Source organism: Pseudochaenichthys georgianus, chromosome 14 (assembly GCF_902827115.2).
Source record: "Pseudochaenichthys georgianus chromosome 14, fPseGeo1.2, whole genome shotgun sequence".
Classification (NCBI taxonomy): domain Eukaryota; kingdom Metazoa; phylum Chordata; class Actinopteri; order Perciformes; family Channichthyidae; genus Pseudochaenichthys; species Pseudochaenichthys georgianus.
Genome location: NC_047516.1, coordinates 23,699,508 through 23,717,576, shown reverse-complemented (window position 1 = coordinate 23,717,576; position 18,069 = coordinate 23,699,508). Strand labels below are relative to the sequence as shown.

The 18,069-nt window shown below is 40.0% G+C and overlaps 1 protein-coding gene across 1 annotated transcript in view; it reads right to left on the bottom strand.

Annotated features, from left to right (window-relative positions):
- ttc3 (tetratricopeptide repeat domain 3) overlaps positions 1 to 15,553 on the bottom strand; it is a 49,819-nt gene extending 34,266 nt beyond the window's left edge. Inside the window, exons 1-15 of the mRNA XM_034098809.2 lie at positions 15,401 to 15,553; positions 13,321 to 13,394; positions 13,195 to 13,240; positions 10,881 to 11,037; positions 10,683 to 10,764; positions 9,386 to 9,439; positions 8,497 to 8,629; positions 5,024 to 5,109; positions 4,755 to 4,849; positions 3,134 to 3,196; positions 2,966 to 3,020; positions 2,699 to 2,861; positions 1,933 to 1,963; positions 1,773 to 1,845; positions 1,634 to 1,664 (exon numbers count right to left, since the gene is read on the bottom strand). Coding sequence (XP_033954700.1) covers positions 1,634 to 1,664; positions 1,773 to 1,845; positions 1,933 to 1,963; positions 2,699 to 2,861; positions 2,966 to 3,020; positions 3,134 to 3,196; positions 4,755 to 4,849; positions 5,024 to 5,109; positions 8,497 to 8,629; positions 9,386 to 9,439; positions 10,683 to 10,764; positions 10,881 to 11,037; positions 13,195 to 13,240; positions 13,321 to 13,383 — 1,132 coding nt within the window. The 5' untranslated portion in view covers positions 13,384 to 13,394; positions 15,401 to 15,553. The remainder of the gene's footprint in view (positions 1 to 1,633; positions 1,665 to 1,772; positions 1,846 to 1,932; positions 1,964 to 2,698; positions 2,862 to 2,965; positions 3,021 to 3,133; positions 3,197 to 4,754; positions 4,850 to 5,023; positions 5,110 to 8,496; positions 8,630 to 9,385; positions 9,440 to 10,682; positions 10,765 to 10,880; positions 11,038 to 13,194; positions 13,241 to 13,320; positions 13,395 to 15,400) is intronic.
- Positions 15,554 to 18,069: the final 2,516 nt, after the last annotated feature.

Sequence of the window (18,069 nt, the reverse complement as noted above, 5' to 3'; positions counted from 1 at the left end):
AGCCAGCTCGATGGATGGAGTTGGCTTCAATATGATGATATACACAAGGTCTTTTGTCGGCTCTGTGCATCAATGCCGACCTATGCTGACAAGTACGTGAAGAGTAGAAAATATAAAAGGTATTGGCTAGAGGGAAATGTGCCAGCAGTTTAGGATAATGAAGGTTCTAATGTAATCTATTACATAGTAGGGATGGGAATTTGAAAGCAAATGCATATTCGAATAATCGATCCCCAAAAAAATGGTTAACCGACTAACCGAATTGTAAATCGTTCCCATCCCTATATGTACGATTCTTTTTTATTTTATAGGATATGTACATTTCGGTTGTATGTCAGCCATTACATTTCGAACTTGAATGACAGGAAGGCAGAAAGCGCATTATACAGATAATAATACTCGCATTTTTTAACAATGACCACAATATAATTATTTTAATAAACCAAATATGAACAATTGAGGAAAATGAGGAAGACCTGATGATTCAAATGTTGTAGTACAAGTAGTAATGTGTAGTTTGTGAATACATTACTATAGCAACAAATGTGTTCATTTTCTTCATTATTAGAGTCGATTTTTGTGGACGAATGCTCTCGGGTTACAATGGTGGGGCCAGAATGACATTCTATTTACCCTTAATGTCTACCCCAGGCTAAAATTATATCAACGTTTTTAATATACAGCTACACAAGACACAACACAATATCTATGCCTGCAACTGGTCATTATTTTCAGTGATGATTAGTCAAATGTGACATCTTCAAGTCTCTTTTCAAACCGAGAGGCCAAATGAAAGACAGAGGGTGTTTCTCAATCTCGAGTAACGCTGCTCCAGAGCCACTATTTCAAGCATACTACGTCACCGAGTGCCGCTGAAGGACTGTTCCAATGTCCAGCATACTTGGAATTCTACCAAGCCCGGCGTACTTCATTTGGAGAAATGTCGAGGCTGCACATGTGTAGATTCTGCGGTCTTAAAATTCCCACAATGCTTTGCGCACGGACCAATTTCCCCAAATCTGTGGCGGAAAATGTAAGACGGGGCCTCTCATATGACGCACACCTGCACGCCTGTTCCACTCTTTGTTTTCCCGAATGCCAGGAAGGATTCTTGCCTAGCTTCTGAAGCAAGTGACTCGGAAGACATGTGCTACCAAGCAAGCGTACTCGACATTGAGAAACACCCAGAGTATTTTATTAAATTCCAAAGTTGTGCCTAGATAAAGCTTCACAAATATTTATTAGGGCTGTCAAGTTAGCACAATTTTTTTTTAACGCCACTAATTATTTTAACGCATGTGTATTTTTCTTCCTCGGCCGCCCCGTAGTTTCAGAGCGCATCGGGTTTAAAATTGCATAAAACATATTTGTCCACTCATATGTTGATAAGAGTATTAAAAACTTGAAAAATATTCCTAAGGTACATTTAGAACAGATAAAAAATGTGCGATTAATCGCGATTAAATATTTTAATCGACTGACAGCCCTAATATTTATGTTAAGTTCTCTGCACTCAAGTCTTTAATTTCGAGTCTGGAGTCACCAATATGCTTTCCAATATTTGTAATTAATATGCATTTAAGAATATGAGAGGCATACTGTGTACACCAGCTAGAAGTTTAAACAAACTCACCTTGTTGCTTTTCTGGTTTAACCACTGGCGTCTGTCAACACACAAGTTAATAAACACCAGTTCATAATTTATAAAAAAAGATATGCATTAGTGAATGTTTGCTCGCCATAAGATAAAACACAAAAAGAGAGTTACTCACTTTACTCTTCGGAGGAGGATCGTTCTTATGAACAGAGTTTACAGACAGCGGCCGTGGCTCCAGAGTTTGAGCTCTGAAAGTGCAAAAAAACAACATCAATTCATGCATCAACTTTTAATAATCACGTCGGTAAAATGTGTGGATAATAGCTCCAACATACTTTTTACTTTGATTTTTCTTAGACGGTACAACTGAAATCAAAGCACAAGAGCATGAGTTTCATTTTGAAGGGCATCAAAACAAAAGATTAGGGATGAAGTCATACAGATTTGTTAGTAACTAGATTAGATTTCTGTCCATGATGAGCAGTATTCAGGTTTGAGATACAAGTACAGTGTCACAGACATAAGGAGCATTTACAAGTAAAGACAAATAACTAAATATACATGGAAACCGGAGAAGCATGACATGGGACCTTAAAAAGAAGTAGAAAGGGATAGTGGCTGAAATCTGATTGAGGATTATGATGTGATAATCTTTCCATTGAAAAGTATTCCATAAGCAGGTTTTTCCAAATTGTGATATTGCTTTTGTCGTGATTTCCAATTCATGATAGTTTTTTTTTTTTATTGGGGCTATGGACAGAATTCTACTTGATGTAATGTTGATGTTCCCATTGGAAATGTCTCCTAGTAAACAACAGGTTTGAGATCTTAAATTGAAGAAGGGACAATCAACTAACTAGTCTACAATAGAAATCTCAAGATGTGATTTGAAACGTGTCCTGTTATTCTTTACATCGTAGAGCCAGACTGTTTACTGACTGTTTACTGTGTAAATCTGTCTGCTTAACAAAAGTATAACGTGTCGACAGTGGAGGCATTCGTTTGCACATTTAACTAAAACTCTCAACCTCCAGCACCTTTGCCTTTTCAAATGTGATGTATGTCGCCGCTGTGAACATGAGACGGGTGCAGGGAAAATACCTTTGGGCTCTGGCATTTCCAATAAGAATTTCTCGTGTTGGTCTTCCAGGTCTTTGATGCCGTCTCGGTTGTCTTTACAAAGACCCCGGGCTAATACGTTGGCTTCGATAGCCTTTTTCCCCTCGCCCAAGAAAAACAAAGCCTCACAGAAGCGGAAGTGGCCCTGCAAACAAAACCGTGATTTACATTTGGACTCATGATTACCATTTCAAGAACATACAACTCGATCAAAATAAATCTCACACAGATCATAAAAGAGATAAGTACCTTCACCCAGAGTGGCTTTATCAGAGTAGCACGTTTTCCATCAGTTACCGCTTTGCTGTAAAAATCAATAAGTCATTTTAGCATTAAAACACATTTCCTTTCCAGTGCACCATTCACTCAGACGTCACTTCTGATACTTCATGCCAATGAGGAATAAGTGATACTTACAGATATTTTTTACATCGGATATAGCATAGCGCTCGGTTTCCATAAATGAAGTGGTTGTCAGGGCTGGATGGAGGAGAAGTACATTTGAGTCACAAAAGTACACGTTTACAAAAGTATTATTTTACAATCTATATAAATACCCTGCAATGAATATTTTCTATGTAACACCTATGGCGCTTTTCCACTGCAGCACGTAGCACGGTTTAAGCGTTTCCACTAGGACTAGTTCCGGCTCAGGGCTACCTTTTCACAGTTTTTCTGTCCCTCCAAAATCGTGGTTCTTTCCGGGCCAACAACCGGGCTGAATATGCTAAACTAGTGACATGAGTGGCTACAACTACAACACAATGAACATATTTGACCGTGATTTAAATGTAATACACGTTTCAAAATGATGCCGAAGTAACAACATCCTGATACCGGTTAGTAAAAACCATGAATTAATGCTTTGACAAGTCTGCAGGCAGACGGCAGGCGAAGAACCTTTTAAAATGCATGTTTTCTAAATGGAGATCGGCTAAGCTAACGTTATATATGCTCCGACCGCCCACACTCACAACAACGGCCTACAGACATAAATAAACCAGCGACTGTATCCTCCATGACACAGACAGTCTGTGGTTTGTACTTGTTTAACTTTTGTCTAGTTTCTGAACCCAGCTTCCCCAAATGTCTTTCTTTTTGGTGTCTATATACGCTGGGATCCGGAGTCATGGATGATCCTGCGGTCCTGTGTCCTGGATCGCGAGCGCTGGATCTTGAGTCGTGGCTGTGGTCCTGGATCATAGGTCCTGGATGGATATCCTCGTGGATTCATCTTCCTATTATACACACATGCATTTCCAAACATTTGGACTACCTATGTTGCAAATGTATTATCTTTTCAATTTACACACGGCATCTATTGCACGTCTGTCCGTCCTGGGAGAGGGATCCCTCCTCTGTTGCTCTCCCTGAGGTTTCTCCCATTTTTCCCTTTAAAACTGGGTTTTCTTTGGAAGTTTTTCCTTGTACGATGTGAGGGTCTAAGGACAGAGGGTGTCGTATTGTCATACTGATATTCTGTACACACTGTGAAGACCACTGAGACAAATGTAACATTTGTGATATTGGGCTATATAAATAAACATTGATTGATTGATTGATTGAACAGATATGAGGAGCTGAGAGCTCTGAGTGCTAAGAGCTAACGGCTGATGTTTTGGTTTTGTGGTTCGCATTGAAGATGACGTCACGACTCCGCCTACACTGCGTTGCTATAGTTACTGCCTCAGTTCCTAAACTGTAATGGAAACGCAGCATTAAGTGAGCCTGGCCTAAAGAGGCCTAACTACACCGTACTAAGCCTTGCAAGGCCCTGCAGTGGAAATGCGCCATTAGTTATTTCCACACAACGGCAATGTTTTGAGGTTGTAATAATCTGTACCACTCATATTGTTTAAAAAGAGTGTCAACAAAAATATAAATACTTCAACTTCACCGGGAAAAGGCTGTACTATTTTATTGCATTATTGTAAATCATGTGAAAACAAAAAACATGTTGCAACCACCATTACCTTAAAAACAACACAGTTTAAAGTTTCATGCATTAACTTTTATAAATAAATAAAATATTACTTACTATAATTTGATGGCTTTAGAATAATACTTCACAGCTTCTTCAAACTGCATATTCTTGAAGTTCTCATTTCCTTTCTTCTTCATTTCTTCACTTTTCTGGAGAAGGAACACGACAAACCAAATATTTTAATTACTCATTAGTAGCTAACATACTGGTTATTAATTCTGCCGTCAACTTACATGTGTCTGTGGCAAATACATACATACAAAGCCTGTTTGAGAATAGTTTATTTATATCAGAGAGACAGCCGTAGATGTTATTTGTCTCACCTCTATTAGATATTCAGCCGGTCGAACATTCAGCTCCTTCATCGTCTTCTCCGAGTCGGAGCCCATTTTCTGAATGTACTTTGCAACTGATGGAAGCAAAAGAGAAGTGTGTTTGTTATAATCCGCACACAAGGCTCACTGTTTACACACCACATCAGAGAGGTGCCGTGACGAGTCCTAACACCCGGAAGTGAGTTAGCATTTTACCACTACGGGTTCCAGAGTCACTGGGATTTAGGAAAATAGCTGGAAATAAGGTCTGTGGTCGAAGCGACGGATCACGTTTTGTTCCACGACATTAAATACATCAGCAGTGACCCCACTGGTGATTTTTACGTGTCTGAAAAACGATGGTTGTTGTTGGGAAAATACTGAATGTTCCTTCTATATCAGAGTAGCACATGATAACAGAGGCCCTACGTAGCTGTGTACGAAGCCGGATGTATGACTACATGGATGATGCTCATGAGACACGGTGTTGAAGTTATGATAGATGTTCCTAAGATTGGCATGATGACACAGCCCCTAGACAGACAGGCATATGACTGACATGTGTATTGCTTACGCAGGCCTTAGCTAATCTTAACTAATGTCAGAATACTGCTTTGAACCGGTATTCCTCCATCTTGCTGACTGCAACACCCTCTCTTGTATATCAGCATATCAAGGACTATTTGTCCCACGCAGCCCTGTGTGTGATGACTACTTCCATTCTTGCAAGGATAATAAATACATGTATCCTTATATTGAAGACCAAGCATTTTGCTTCTGGGCGATTAGATTTATGATTAGAAAATGCTAAAAGTAGGGTAGACATGTGGAGATTATCCGGCTGACCAAAACGGGTTCGTTTTCCACAGACTTTATTTCGAGCTATTTTCCAAAATCCTGTGGAGAAATCCCATAGATTTTTGTCGAGGTTGTTTCCGGGTCGGCCTACAAAAATACGTCATCCCTGCACCACTCTATACTGCACATGTATCGTGTTATGTGTGTTCATGAGAAGAGGAACCTTTATTTTATCCCCAAGAGGAAATGTGGGTGTACAAAACACACATGCACACAAAGTAGGTCTGAGTGGAAAAAAATTGACAACTGCCTTCCCCTTTTAGGTTTTGTAGCATTTCCTTATCTCGCCACATTTAAAAGCTGCGTGTGGGTGATAAGTCGTGGCTGCACATGTTGCCATGGTGCTGCTTGACAATACAAATATTTGTAAATATGCAAAGTGGCATCATGCTAGATGGCAAAAACACAATATTCCCTTCCACTGCTACGCCGACGATGTACAGATCTATCTGCCACTCAATTCAAATGTCAACTCACTACAGCAGTTGATGGACTGCTTAGCAGAGATCAAATCCTGCCTGAGCCAAAACTTCCTCAACGAGAGCAAGGCCGAGTTATCTTTTTTGGACCCCGACCTCCAGCCTCCAGCCTCCCCGGTTGATATTCTGGGCTCCCTCAAAAACAATATCCGCCCCTCTTCACGAATCTTGGAGTGACCTTCAGTAGTGCTTTTAAATTTGATAAGCAGGTCAGCAGCGTAGTCAAAACCTGCTTTTTTAAAATACGATATTGGCTAAGACCAAGTGGTTTTTATCTTTTAAAGACCTAGAAAAGGGTTATTAACGCCTTTGTTACCTCGAGGTTGGACTACTGCAGCTAGTTCAGAACGCAGCGGCACGTCTTCTCACTGGCCACAAAAAGCGTGACCACATCACCCCAATTCTGGCCTCACTGCACTGGCTTCCAGTTCGGTTCAGAATTGATTTTAAACTCCTTTTATTTGTTTTTAAAGCCCTAAATGGGCTGGCTCCGGCCTATGTAGCCGAACTCCTCCATCGCTACACCCCAGCCAGAGCTTTAAGGTCTGCTGACCAGCTGCTGCTGCTAGTGCCCAAGACCAGGCTCAAAACCAGAGGGCACCGAGCCTTCGCAGCAGCGGGCCCCAGGCTCTGGAACACTCTGCCCCTCCACGTGAGGTCGGCCCAGACACTAGGGGTTTTTAAATCTACTCTTAAAACTCACTTCTTCTCCTTGGCCTTTTAGTCAGAGCGGAGCACGACACCTGACTATTCCCTGTGTTTTCTAGATATCTGTTGTAATTTATTGTCTTTTATTGTGATTGTAGTATTTATGTACAGCACTTTGGCTCGACCAACAATCGCTTTTAAACGTGCTTTATAAATAAACTTTGATTTGATGGCAGCAGCTCTCAGTGACTTGTATAATGTATGCATTGTATTCCATGTCTATAGAGTAGTAGTTTTGGTCTTTCTCATCGGGTTTTGCCAAAATAGGCGCTGCACCTTCTTACTTTCGACGTGCGCCCTCGTACCAAAATGACAATTGTCCCTGTAAAATATTAAAGTGATGCCAGAAAACAATATTTCTGTTCCTCAAAAACTCTAATTACTCCAAAAATGTTAAAACCGTGTCAAATAGACCGTCAGAGACAGCTTCGTTTTTAACAGAGCTCAGACGTTGCGTACACTAAAAACCTATAAATCTGATCTAAATGTAATTCTTGCCAACAGCTGGATGCGGTTAGAAATCCTCACGAGTTCACATAATACATTTGGTTTATGCTGTCATTTCATTTGGTCGTTTATTCTGTCCACATGACTTGAACTAAAGGTCTGTTTGTCCCGGGGGAGAGATCCTTTTAATTTGTTCTCCCTGAGGTTTCTACATTTCCCCCCCATTTACATTTTGCACCCGACTTTGAAGTGACTGTTATTTTGTATATATTGATTGTTATTGTGTTTTTATCTTAAAGGTGGGGAAGGTAATTCACTTCAGAAACACTTGTTATATTCCATGGAATGATCTTAACATCCCGATAGCAATGAATACATAAAATGCTTTGACAATAAATACATTAAATATCATCTGTGGAAGCCGTGGCGCTGTAAAAAGCACGACCAATCATCTGAGCCGACCCGGCTAAAGTAACTGGATGGCCTACCTGCCTGTCAGCCTTCCATCTGGGCACAAACTTATCTCGTGCCCTCATTGGTCATGTGCGCGTTCGTGTGTGTTGGAGGAGGGGCTCTGTGAGGAAGTCTGAAGGAAGGGGCAGGTTTTTTCCGGCTGTGTATTTTCAAATTCTAGCGCACTCGAGCGGGTTTCTCCATTCTTACCTACCCTACCTTTAATGTGTGCATATATGTGTGTTGATTGTGTATATATAGGATATACATATTTTATAGATATTTGTATTATTATATTTTTGTATTCGGGATTGTTGGAAATGTTATTTCGATCTCTCCGTCTGTACACACAAACTGAAAGATTGACATTAAAGTTGACTTTGATGTGTAGCAACATCGACTATCAGCAGATATATTCCTTGTCAAATAATGCAGTGGTTTGTCGAGCCCATTTGATTGACTGATTTACAAAAAAACATATTTTGTGAAAGGATAATGCAAAGTAACTTGTCATCATTGAATTGCTTTGTGTCTCACACTCTGTGAAGATGACGTGCAGCGCTGTGAAGCAGATCTGGGGATGCCCGAGGCTCATGACTCGATGTCGGATGCCAGGCTCTCCCGTTCGCTCCAACCAGCACATCGCATCCTTCAGAGCCTCTGGGGTGCGCTGAGGTACAGAGAAATATGTCAAATAGAGAACCATTCAACCATCAACCCTTACATTGGCAGAGGCAGTAGACGTAGTATTTTTTATTGAATTTTAATATAAGATCAGGAAACAGCAGGAATTTCTAAGTCAACCTGACAATGCGTCTCCCAATACCTCAACTCAGAAAGTCCTCTAGTACTAAAAATGGTTCTCTTACCAGTGCCTTATTTTCACAAATGTTAATCTCACAAGAAATGTAACATTTAAGTATGGTTGGTGTTTTTCCTTATCAACACGTTGTAGAAATACTGACTTTATTAACAACAATGACAAGAATCAGTAAGTAAAGTGCATTGGTTACACCTGGACATTACCACATCTTAATAATAAGGATTGGAGCAGACACTGACCAAATTAAAACAGCACTTCAAATCTCTTAAAACAAAGCAATTTGGTTAAGCACAAACTACAGCTTCAAATATCATCATGGAACATCATTAAAATCTCTTTTAAGCTTCATAAATGTGTTGCAAAGAGTTTGTATTTCATCAGATTGCTTTTTTACTTAAAATGTCCAACTGATAAATCCATAAATATAGTACTGTAGGGTACCTTGAGCGCTAACGTATGTCTGAATGATCATTGTTATTATTAACCAAAAGCTAGAGAAGCGCAGCAATGCCTCTGCCATTGTTCAAGTACCTTTACTTGTATTCTATTCATTGATAACCTTTCCGAATATTCAATGCAAACTATCGCTTTTCGCAGACTTACCAAGTTAAACATGTTGCTGATCCAGATAACGTGTTTGGTTTGGTCCCTTTTAACCTGGAACAGAGAACCAACAAGAAACCTCAATTCAAAGCAGAAAAAAATCGACTTCGATCGAAATATTAGGGGGCACGTGAGGGGCACGTGAGATAAACAAAAAAGAAATGTTAATTTAAAAATACCATGCATAATTACAAAAATAATCTTGGTACAATAAGTTAAATAGAAAACACAATTTTATATAAAATATTCCTAGAACCACCAATAAACTTGTAAAATGTGTGTATTGTATTTGATAGTTTTTCATAATATATCATTTTGTTCATTCAACATATATTACTTCAATTGAATACTCCTTGTTTAAAACAAAATGTCGTTCTTTTTGTTCATGCATAAAGATGAAAATATCCTTAGTGTGTTGTAATTCATGCATGAAGGAGTTAATATATCATCACTACATTGTACTTATTTATATAGGCTTTTTCTATCAAATATGTTCGGGGTCGGTCGGGGGGTAATCGGCTGAGAAAATGTTTCAATGGGGGTACATTACTGAAAAAAGTTTGAGAAGCACTGCTCTAGGAAGAGACTCAGGTGATAAGGTGGGGGGGGGTTACCTTGGTTGGTGATTGGCTAATGGCTACACAAGACAAAAAATCGTTATGACATCATAAAGTGGCCAAAATCTGCTCATTTTCAGACAGGTTTTTATAGAAATGGATCAAAAAGAGAGAGAATCTTTGTTCCTGAAACTTTCAGAGTCTCTTTCCACAGAGGGGACACATGTGGATGTAGAAGAGACATGAAGAAGAGAGGACACATGTTGATGTAGAAGAGACATGAAGAAGAGGGGACACATGTTGATGTAGAAGAGACATGAAGAAGAGGGGACACATGTTGATGTAGAAGAGACATGAAGAAGAGGGGACACATGTTGATGTAGAAGAGACATGAAGAAGAGGGGACACATGTTGATGTAGAAGAGACATGAAGAAGAGGGGACACATGTTGATGTAGAAGAGACATGAAGAAGAGGGGACACATGTTGATGTAGAAGAGACATGAAGAAGAGGGGACACATGTTGATGTAGAAGAGACATGAAGAAGAGGGGACACATGTTGATGTAGAAGAGACATGAAGAAGAGGGGACACATGTTGATGTAGAAGAGACATGGAGAAGAGGGGACACATGTTTATACACAAGACATGAAGAAGTGGATTTTGCATAATCGGTGACCTTTAAGCTCCGCTTGTTCCATAGTTCTTGGACTATACTGAACTATTAAATATTCAACACACCGTTCCTTTCTCCAAGGCTCTGAGGATGGCCTCTAGTGTCTCGATCTTCTGCAAGTGCTTCATATCCAGATCGTCAGTATCACTTCAAAAGAAAGAAAAACAGCTCAACAATCTTTTTAATAGACTAAACATTGAAGATAAAAGTGTTAATAATCGAGGCTTCAAACACATCCAGATCCCGATCATAACCGTGCCTACCTTGATATCAGATCTATTTGGTACGCCCAGCAGGAAGGGTTGCTGGGCTCGTCGCGCTGCAGCAGCAGGGGAAGCCAGAACGCACAAATTCTCATCCGTTCCCCGGCTTGTCTTCTGGTTTCAAGAGGAATTTGACTCCATTTGTCAAAAACGATCTCTAAAAAACAAAGAACATGCAGAATATACAGTTATATTCATCTGGCTGAAGGTACTGTGTCGAGCATTTACCATCTCGAGTTTGGAAAAAGCCCAATCAATACACAAGAGCCTACTCTAATACAGGAAGCTATTAAACTATTATTTTTTTCTCTGCAGTTTGAATTCAGCTCAGAAATCAATAATACGAGTCCTCAAATCTCCTTTAACTTTACGCTATCTGTACTTTTATGTCTAAAAGATGAAATGTTTTCATTCAGTGAAAAAATGTTTTAATACTCACATTAAACGAGACAAGTACTGTGCAAGCATGAGGATACTTTAGTATATTACATACATACTAGGGCTGCACCCGAACATTCGGTCGTTGGCCTACTATTCTGTTTTCAATTTCGCTATTCGTTTTTTTTCTTTTTCTAAATGTATGCCATTAATAAAGGCGAATTGCCACATTCCTATACTATATTTATACTTTTTAATTGCACTGTTAAAATGCGGAAATATACACAATCTCAGCTTGGGCGCCTGACATCGCTTTCAATAGCTAGATCTGATCGATATGGACATAAACGCGAGTGAAGTCTAATCTGACGGGAGAGAGATCAGCTGCTGCTGACAAGTGGACACGCAGCTCTGCATGATCACCTGCAGCGGTGAGCGGACAAAACACTTCAGGTTAGAATATCACACGTAGCTATTTTTAATGACCTCTCAAACCATCGTAACTAGTTATAGATATGTTTAGTTTTACTGTCGGGTCACTCATTACTGATCCGCCAGCTGCATGAGACTGGCGGGCTGTCAGGAGAGGGAGAGAGCGCTCCGTTTATTATTCCCGTGTTATTGTATACTTTTGAATAATGTAGTTAATCTACTATAATTAATTTGTTTAATATCGAATCATATCAATTAATTTTAACGCTCAATAAATACCAAAGAAGACCTTTGACTGGCACTTTTCTCATTTTGTCCGGACGATTGAAACTTCAACGGACATGTTGACCGGCAACTCTGGGCACAACAATTATGGAAAGTCACCTGAATGCTGTGAGTAGTAGCGTAGCTTAGTTGTTGTCCAGTTTAGGGATCCACCGATATTGCCTTTTCAAGGCGGATACCGATTATTAGTAATCCAGGAGACCGATAACCGATATTTGGAACCGATATTCATTTGCAGTAAATCTAGTGTCAAAATGTAGAATAACACAACTTCTATGAAATTCCTTTTTATGTTTAATGAACTTTTCAACATCTTAAAACTGGTTTCCTCTCTGTGACCCCGAGTAAAGTAAATGAAGTAAAAAATAAAATAAACTACTAAAACTTGTTCTGAACTTCTGATATTTGAGTCTCACTCATTTAGTAGTCCCAATTCAACAGCACCAGATTGTGGTGCAGAAAGCAGAGTTGCTGCGAGGCTCCACTAGCAGCCGTCCCAGGGCGTCACAGTTTCTCCCCTACGAGACGCTGCTGCGAGACGCTGCTGCAAGACGCTGCTGCGAGACGCTGCTACCCCCCCCCGGTCCCTTTGTAACTAGGAAACTGATAGAATTGGATCATAAGATCGTGGTGTTTTTGCAACTTCGGCATAGGGGATTGGGATGTTTATTCCATTTCGGCTTTCAACTGATTTACCTTCGAAACTGCTGCTGCTTGTCTGTGTCTGCGTTCTTCGCGCCTGCCTGTAATCTGAGAAGGTCGCGCCTCTCTGGCTGGCTGCAGCCCGGGAAATCTTCAGTGTTGATTGACACTTCAGTAATAGCCTATCAGATAGCGCTGTGGGCGGGAAATTGCTCGTGAACAGTGGTGACTGCAGCCAGAGAAACGGCCGCATCAGAGCCAAAGTCGTATCGGCAATTTGATTACAAAAAAGCCGATACCGATAATCTGTAAAATGCGGAATATCGGCCTCGATAATCGACCAGGCCGATAATCGGTCGACCCCTAGTCCAGTTGCCATGATGAAGCTGCTTTATCCGCAGTTTAAACAGTAACGTTACACATGATAAAAACGTGCACGGCAAATATTCACTGCTGATTACTACCGAATATCCGGAGCCCGACAAATGGTATTCGGGACAGCCCCCATACATACATCAATCAATGTAGCACTGGATATGAAAATAAAAAGGTGTACTAAAATCTAAATGTTCCTTACCTTGTGGACGGAGAGCCACCACGGTATCATTTCTGGTCAAAAGTTTCTGAGAAGGATGAATGAAAAGTTGTTAAAAGTGAAATTCGATAAGTTTGCAATTTGCTCTTATTTTGATCCACAACTTACAACAGGCGTGCGGTTATGGATCGCTTCCCATTCCTCTCCAATTTCAGAATCAGAGTCTGACATTTTGTCAAAATCTGTATATAAAAAAAGAAATGGTATAAATCACTTTAAATAATGTCACGTTACGTTATACTCCTTTCCTGTCCAGGGAAACTCACAGATGAAACAAAAACCAGCTGTTTATCTGAACATATGATGATCTTACAGAAATTAATCACCATTATATAAAGGAGGTTCATTTAGCACAACCTTTAACACCCACAGCAGTTCTTTTTTTATAATAGCAATACATATTTATAGCACCAAATTGCAACTAATCTATCTACTGTCACTTTTCACAGGGTATATGCAGGAATCCTGAAGTCAGATATAAGACCTTTCAAGACCTTTTTAAAGACCCTTTCCATACATTTTAAGACCTCATCGGCACTTGGAGTTCTAACCGGTTACCTTGGCGACACACTTTACCTCACATTGACTATATACAGTATTGATTGTCCTTCCTCCTCATCTTCCAACCATTTGGACTCAGACTTGCATTTCCCCATAACGATGTTGTTTAACAACCGGCGTAAACGGACCTTCGCGCTATCAAGCAGTGAGCGTGCGATGTCCTGTTCAGATGACGTCAAACCCAACGGGATGCCGTAAATAAACTACACAGAATCACACTACACACCTACGCCATGACTACATTCAGGCAGACTGTGGAATACAACCTCTTTGGACCATTTAGATACTTATTCAAAACAAGCTACAAAATGTAATACCTTGGAAAATGCCCTTTAATTGCCTTAATTTTCGCTAAATTGATTTATCAACTTTGAATACTTTTTAAGACTCCGCGGACCCCCTGTATCACATTGATTGAACATGTGCTGTTTTATTAAATAAACTAAACACTTTCATTTTAAGTTACGAGTTTAGTGTTTCTGACCATAAGAAACACCGATGCATTAATTAATAACACTAATCCACAGCTCCTCTCTCTGCTCCAGAGGATTACAAATATATATATATATCCCAACAACACCCCAGTAAACCTAGGGGAAACAGTGGATATAATAGTAAAACACCTTCTTAAAACGTCATCACTACTTGCATACCGTTTCTCTAATAATAAGTTTTACTTGTGGTATTAGTTCCTGTATTGACATTGAACATAATGACTGCACAATGACTTCTTTTATCACACACACTTAATATTTATCTTGCCTCTTTCTGTTGTCACTTTGTGTCTCTTTGTAGCTTTTGTCCTGTGTGTTTGGTGATGTTCCCTTGTTTGAATTTAATGAATGTCTAGTGTGTCTTTGTTGTTATTTTAAAAAGGCCGTAACATGTTTCCTACAAAGTACACACACACGAATGAAGTACTTGTATGTGTACTTTCTCAGTGTGACACAAGTACTTTCAATGAGTACTTCCTTCGCCACTGTGTTACATCCGTATTATATTTACTTTACAGTTGTTTAAACGATAGCCAACTTCTTGAGGGTGTGGTCGAAACAACTAGCTTGAGTTGACAGCATTACATGTACATTACTCATGCTTTTGGACACTGCACCCAGAAGTAACAGTTAGCTAAAATAACAGCAAGTCATCGTATATATAATACATTTTCAACTTGAATGTCTCAGTGTGATTATAAGAAAGGAACATGTGAGCAAACAATGTTAACATTAATAATGGCTAACAAAATGCGGGAACACTTATATTTCAAGTAGTGTGTCGGTTAAACTCGCGGGAATGCTAACGCTTGGTTTTTTTTCAATATGATGTTAGCATTGTTTAGCTCATTAGCCAACCTACGTAGTTTTATCAAAACCATCTTAACAGCTGTTCGTCTCTATAGCAAGGTTAGGAGCTAGTTACATTGACCTATTTTGTTGTAAATTTAGTATATCACATACATTTTTTTAAAACACAGCTTTTGTTTAATACCTGTTAAATCAACACTACGACACTTTTGTACTCGTCGTAGCGCGAGGCAACCGCTCCGTACCTCGGGAGGAGGAACCAATACACGGTCTTTAAACCGTATGTTTGGTGTTATTTTAGTATCTAAATATACACAACATACCTTGATTTAACTAAATGTGTGGACGATTAGCAGTGTCGGTCGTCTGGGCAGCTCTTGTTGTTCATATTAGTGTGCGGAAGTTAAAAGTCTTCACTCAGTCCCACGCTTCTGCGCCTCGTCGAGACACTTTCTGTCGTCGTCACGTGATGATTGGGGACGTTGCACTTCTTCTTCTCCTTATGTATTTCCAGTACAGACGTAAATGTAGACCCCCTGTGGCCAGTCACGTACATTACACTATATTTGTTATATTTTCATTTCCACAGAAGTGATGTCTTTATTTCTTATGTTCATAGGATTGCAGTAATCTTTGAAGGCTCTGATTCGTTCCTGATGTATAGTTCAGCTGCATTATTCTCGGTTAATGAGAGAAAAATGACAAGGGGTCAACATATTCATGGTAAGTTTTGTTTTCATAAATGGCCTAAAATGAAACCTAGTGTACAGTCCAAGCATGAATTGAAACTACACTTAAAGGGACAGGGCGAGATCAGATTGTGGTCATGTACAATGGCTTGGAAAACCCTTTTAAATTTGAGTTGTAGGTACTGAAATGAAACCTATTGCATGAAATGAAACACTTATAGGGACTAGCAGGGACATGCACAGACATTTTGGGGGGCGGGTGCTCAAGTGAGAAAAAGGGCACTTCCCATAATAATGTATTGACGTTTCATAGATGGTGCTCATTCATTTAGGGTTTCCCATTAAGTACCGGGCGCTACGGTGGAATTTTCTACTGCAACACTCCCCGCTTAAATGACAGTTACAATGAAGGCTCGATAATCAGCTCACGGCATATAGATGTAAGCAGGGGTAAAGTGCTATTTGTATAAGTGGTGTATAATCTGGTGCACTTTGAGAGCAAAATGGAGAGATATATGGATACATCTCTCAACACCCATATTCAGAACTGTAAACAGATTTTCTTTTTCTTATCAAGCTCCACATTTGTGGAATCAGCTTCCAGTTTGTGTTCGGGCGGCAGACACCCTATCCGTTTTTAAGAGTGCGCTTAAGACCTTCCTTTTTGATAAAGCTTATAAGTAGTGTTACCAATGCCATATCAATCTCATTAGTATGCAGAAAAAGTGACAGGTCGCCCCGCCCCTTTTTGGCCGGAAGTCCCGCCTTATTTGACCGGAAGTCCCGCCTTTTTATTTTTATTTTGAAAACCGGAAGTCCCGCCTCGTTCGACCGGATGTCCCGCCCCCGCTTCCGGCGGATGTCCCCGCCCCCGCTTCCGGTTTACAAAATAAAATAAAAATTAAATTAAAATTAAAAAAATGAGAAAAATAAAATGCCGTTGTTTTCAATCAATTAATATGTCTAGGATATATATATCCCGCCTCCTAACCACTTCCTGTGTGGTTAATCCTGTATATAGTATCGAATGTAACTTACAAATACTTGCAAAATAACATGAAATTAATCAAAAGTAAAGCATCTAAAAAAACATATATTTAAACCTCTCTGTTTTTGCGAACAGGACATGACAGGACATGAGGGGAGAGAACATATGGTGGAGGAGGGGGGGAACACACACACACACACACACACTTTCCCCGCCCCTCACCCTCTCCCTCTGTCTAAATAAAAAGCCAGCGTCACTCTTAAATATTTTTCAAGTCGAGAGAAAATGGCCAAGAGACGTCTTGATATGAATTTAATCAGCGAGACACCGGTGACAACTTACAGCCATCCGTTGGGTGCTCCAAATCAAAGTAAAGCATATAAAAAACAGATATTTTAAAAAGTCAGCCTTTTTGCTAAAGGATAAGGGAGGGGGAAAACCCCAAACCCCCTATGGAGAAGCCATAAACCCCCTATGGAGACAAACATGTTGTAAACAGAGGGAGGTAGGGTAATATACTTAAATATATAGAAAGTCAGTAGTTTTCAGCGTACGGTTAAATCTTTCTACCATACCAACACATCCTCACTCCCAGGTCGGCCTATGTTGACGTTATGTCAAGTCCCCTGCCGGCTTTTTCCAACGCAAGGGGGGGGGCCTAGCGTCCATTTTCAACGCAAGGGGGGGGGGCCTTAGCGTCCATTTTCAACGCAAGGGGGGGGGCCTTAGCGTCCATTTTCAGCTTTCCGGGATGTCCATGTGCTTCTATGGACGCTCATGGAAGCACGGCATTCATTTGTGTCGACTGCCCTTAAAGGCAATGTGAGCGTCCATTCTCATTGGATAGCGGAGAATTGTACACCCGGAAGTAAATATTCCCCTTACTGACGATTGATTTTACAGTGATATCTGCACTACTCATCGACTAAAAAACACCAGATTATCCTTGTTAATTACACAACATTGATTGGTTTAAATTGTGTGCAATGCTTTTGTATTTTTCCCCTTCGATTCGGAGAAACAAATCTTTTTTCGGAGTAAATGATGGCAGAAGACACTACACTACCCAGAATCCCCAGCTATCATTTCTCCCTGCAGAAAAAGAAAACATGGCCGAACTTCGTTTTATTCTGGGTGTAAAATGCCTATTTTAAAGTTAGTTTGGCTATTAAAATGCGTTTTGATGTCATTTGATGCGAGAAATATGAGTTGTTATTTCAGATTATGTGTGCAGTGGATGTACATGATCTTTAGTTTGCTAGTTATTACGAAGATTACTTCAGGAAATTGCGTCCAACGTTTTCATTGTTACCAA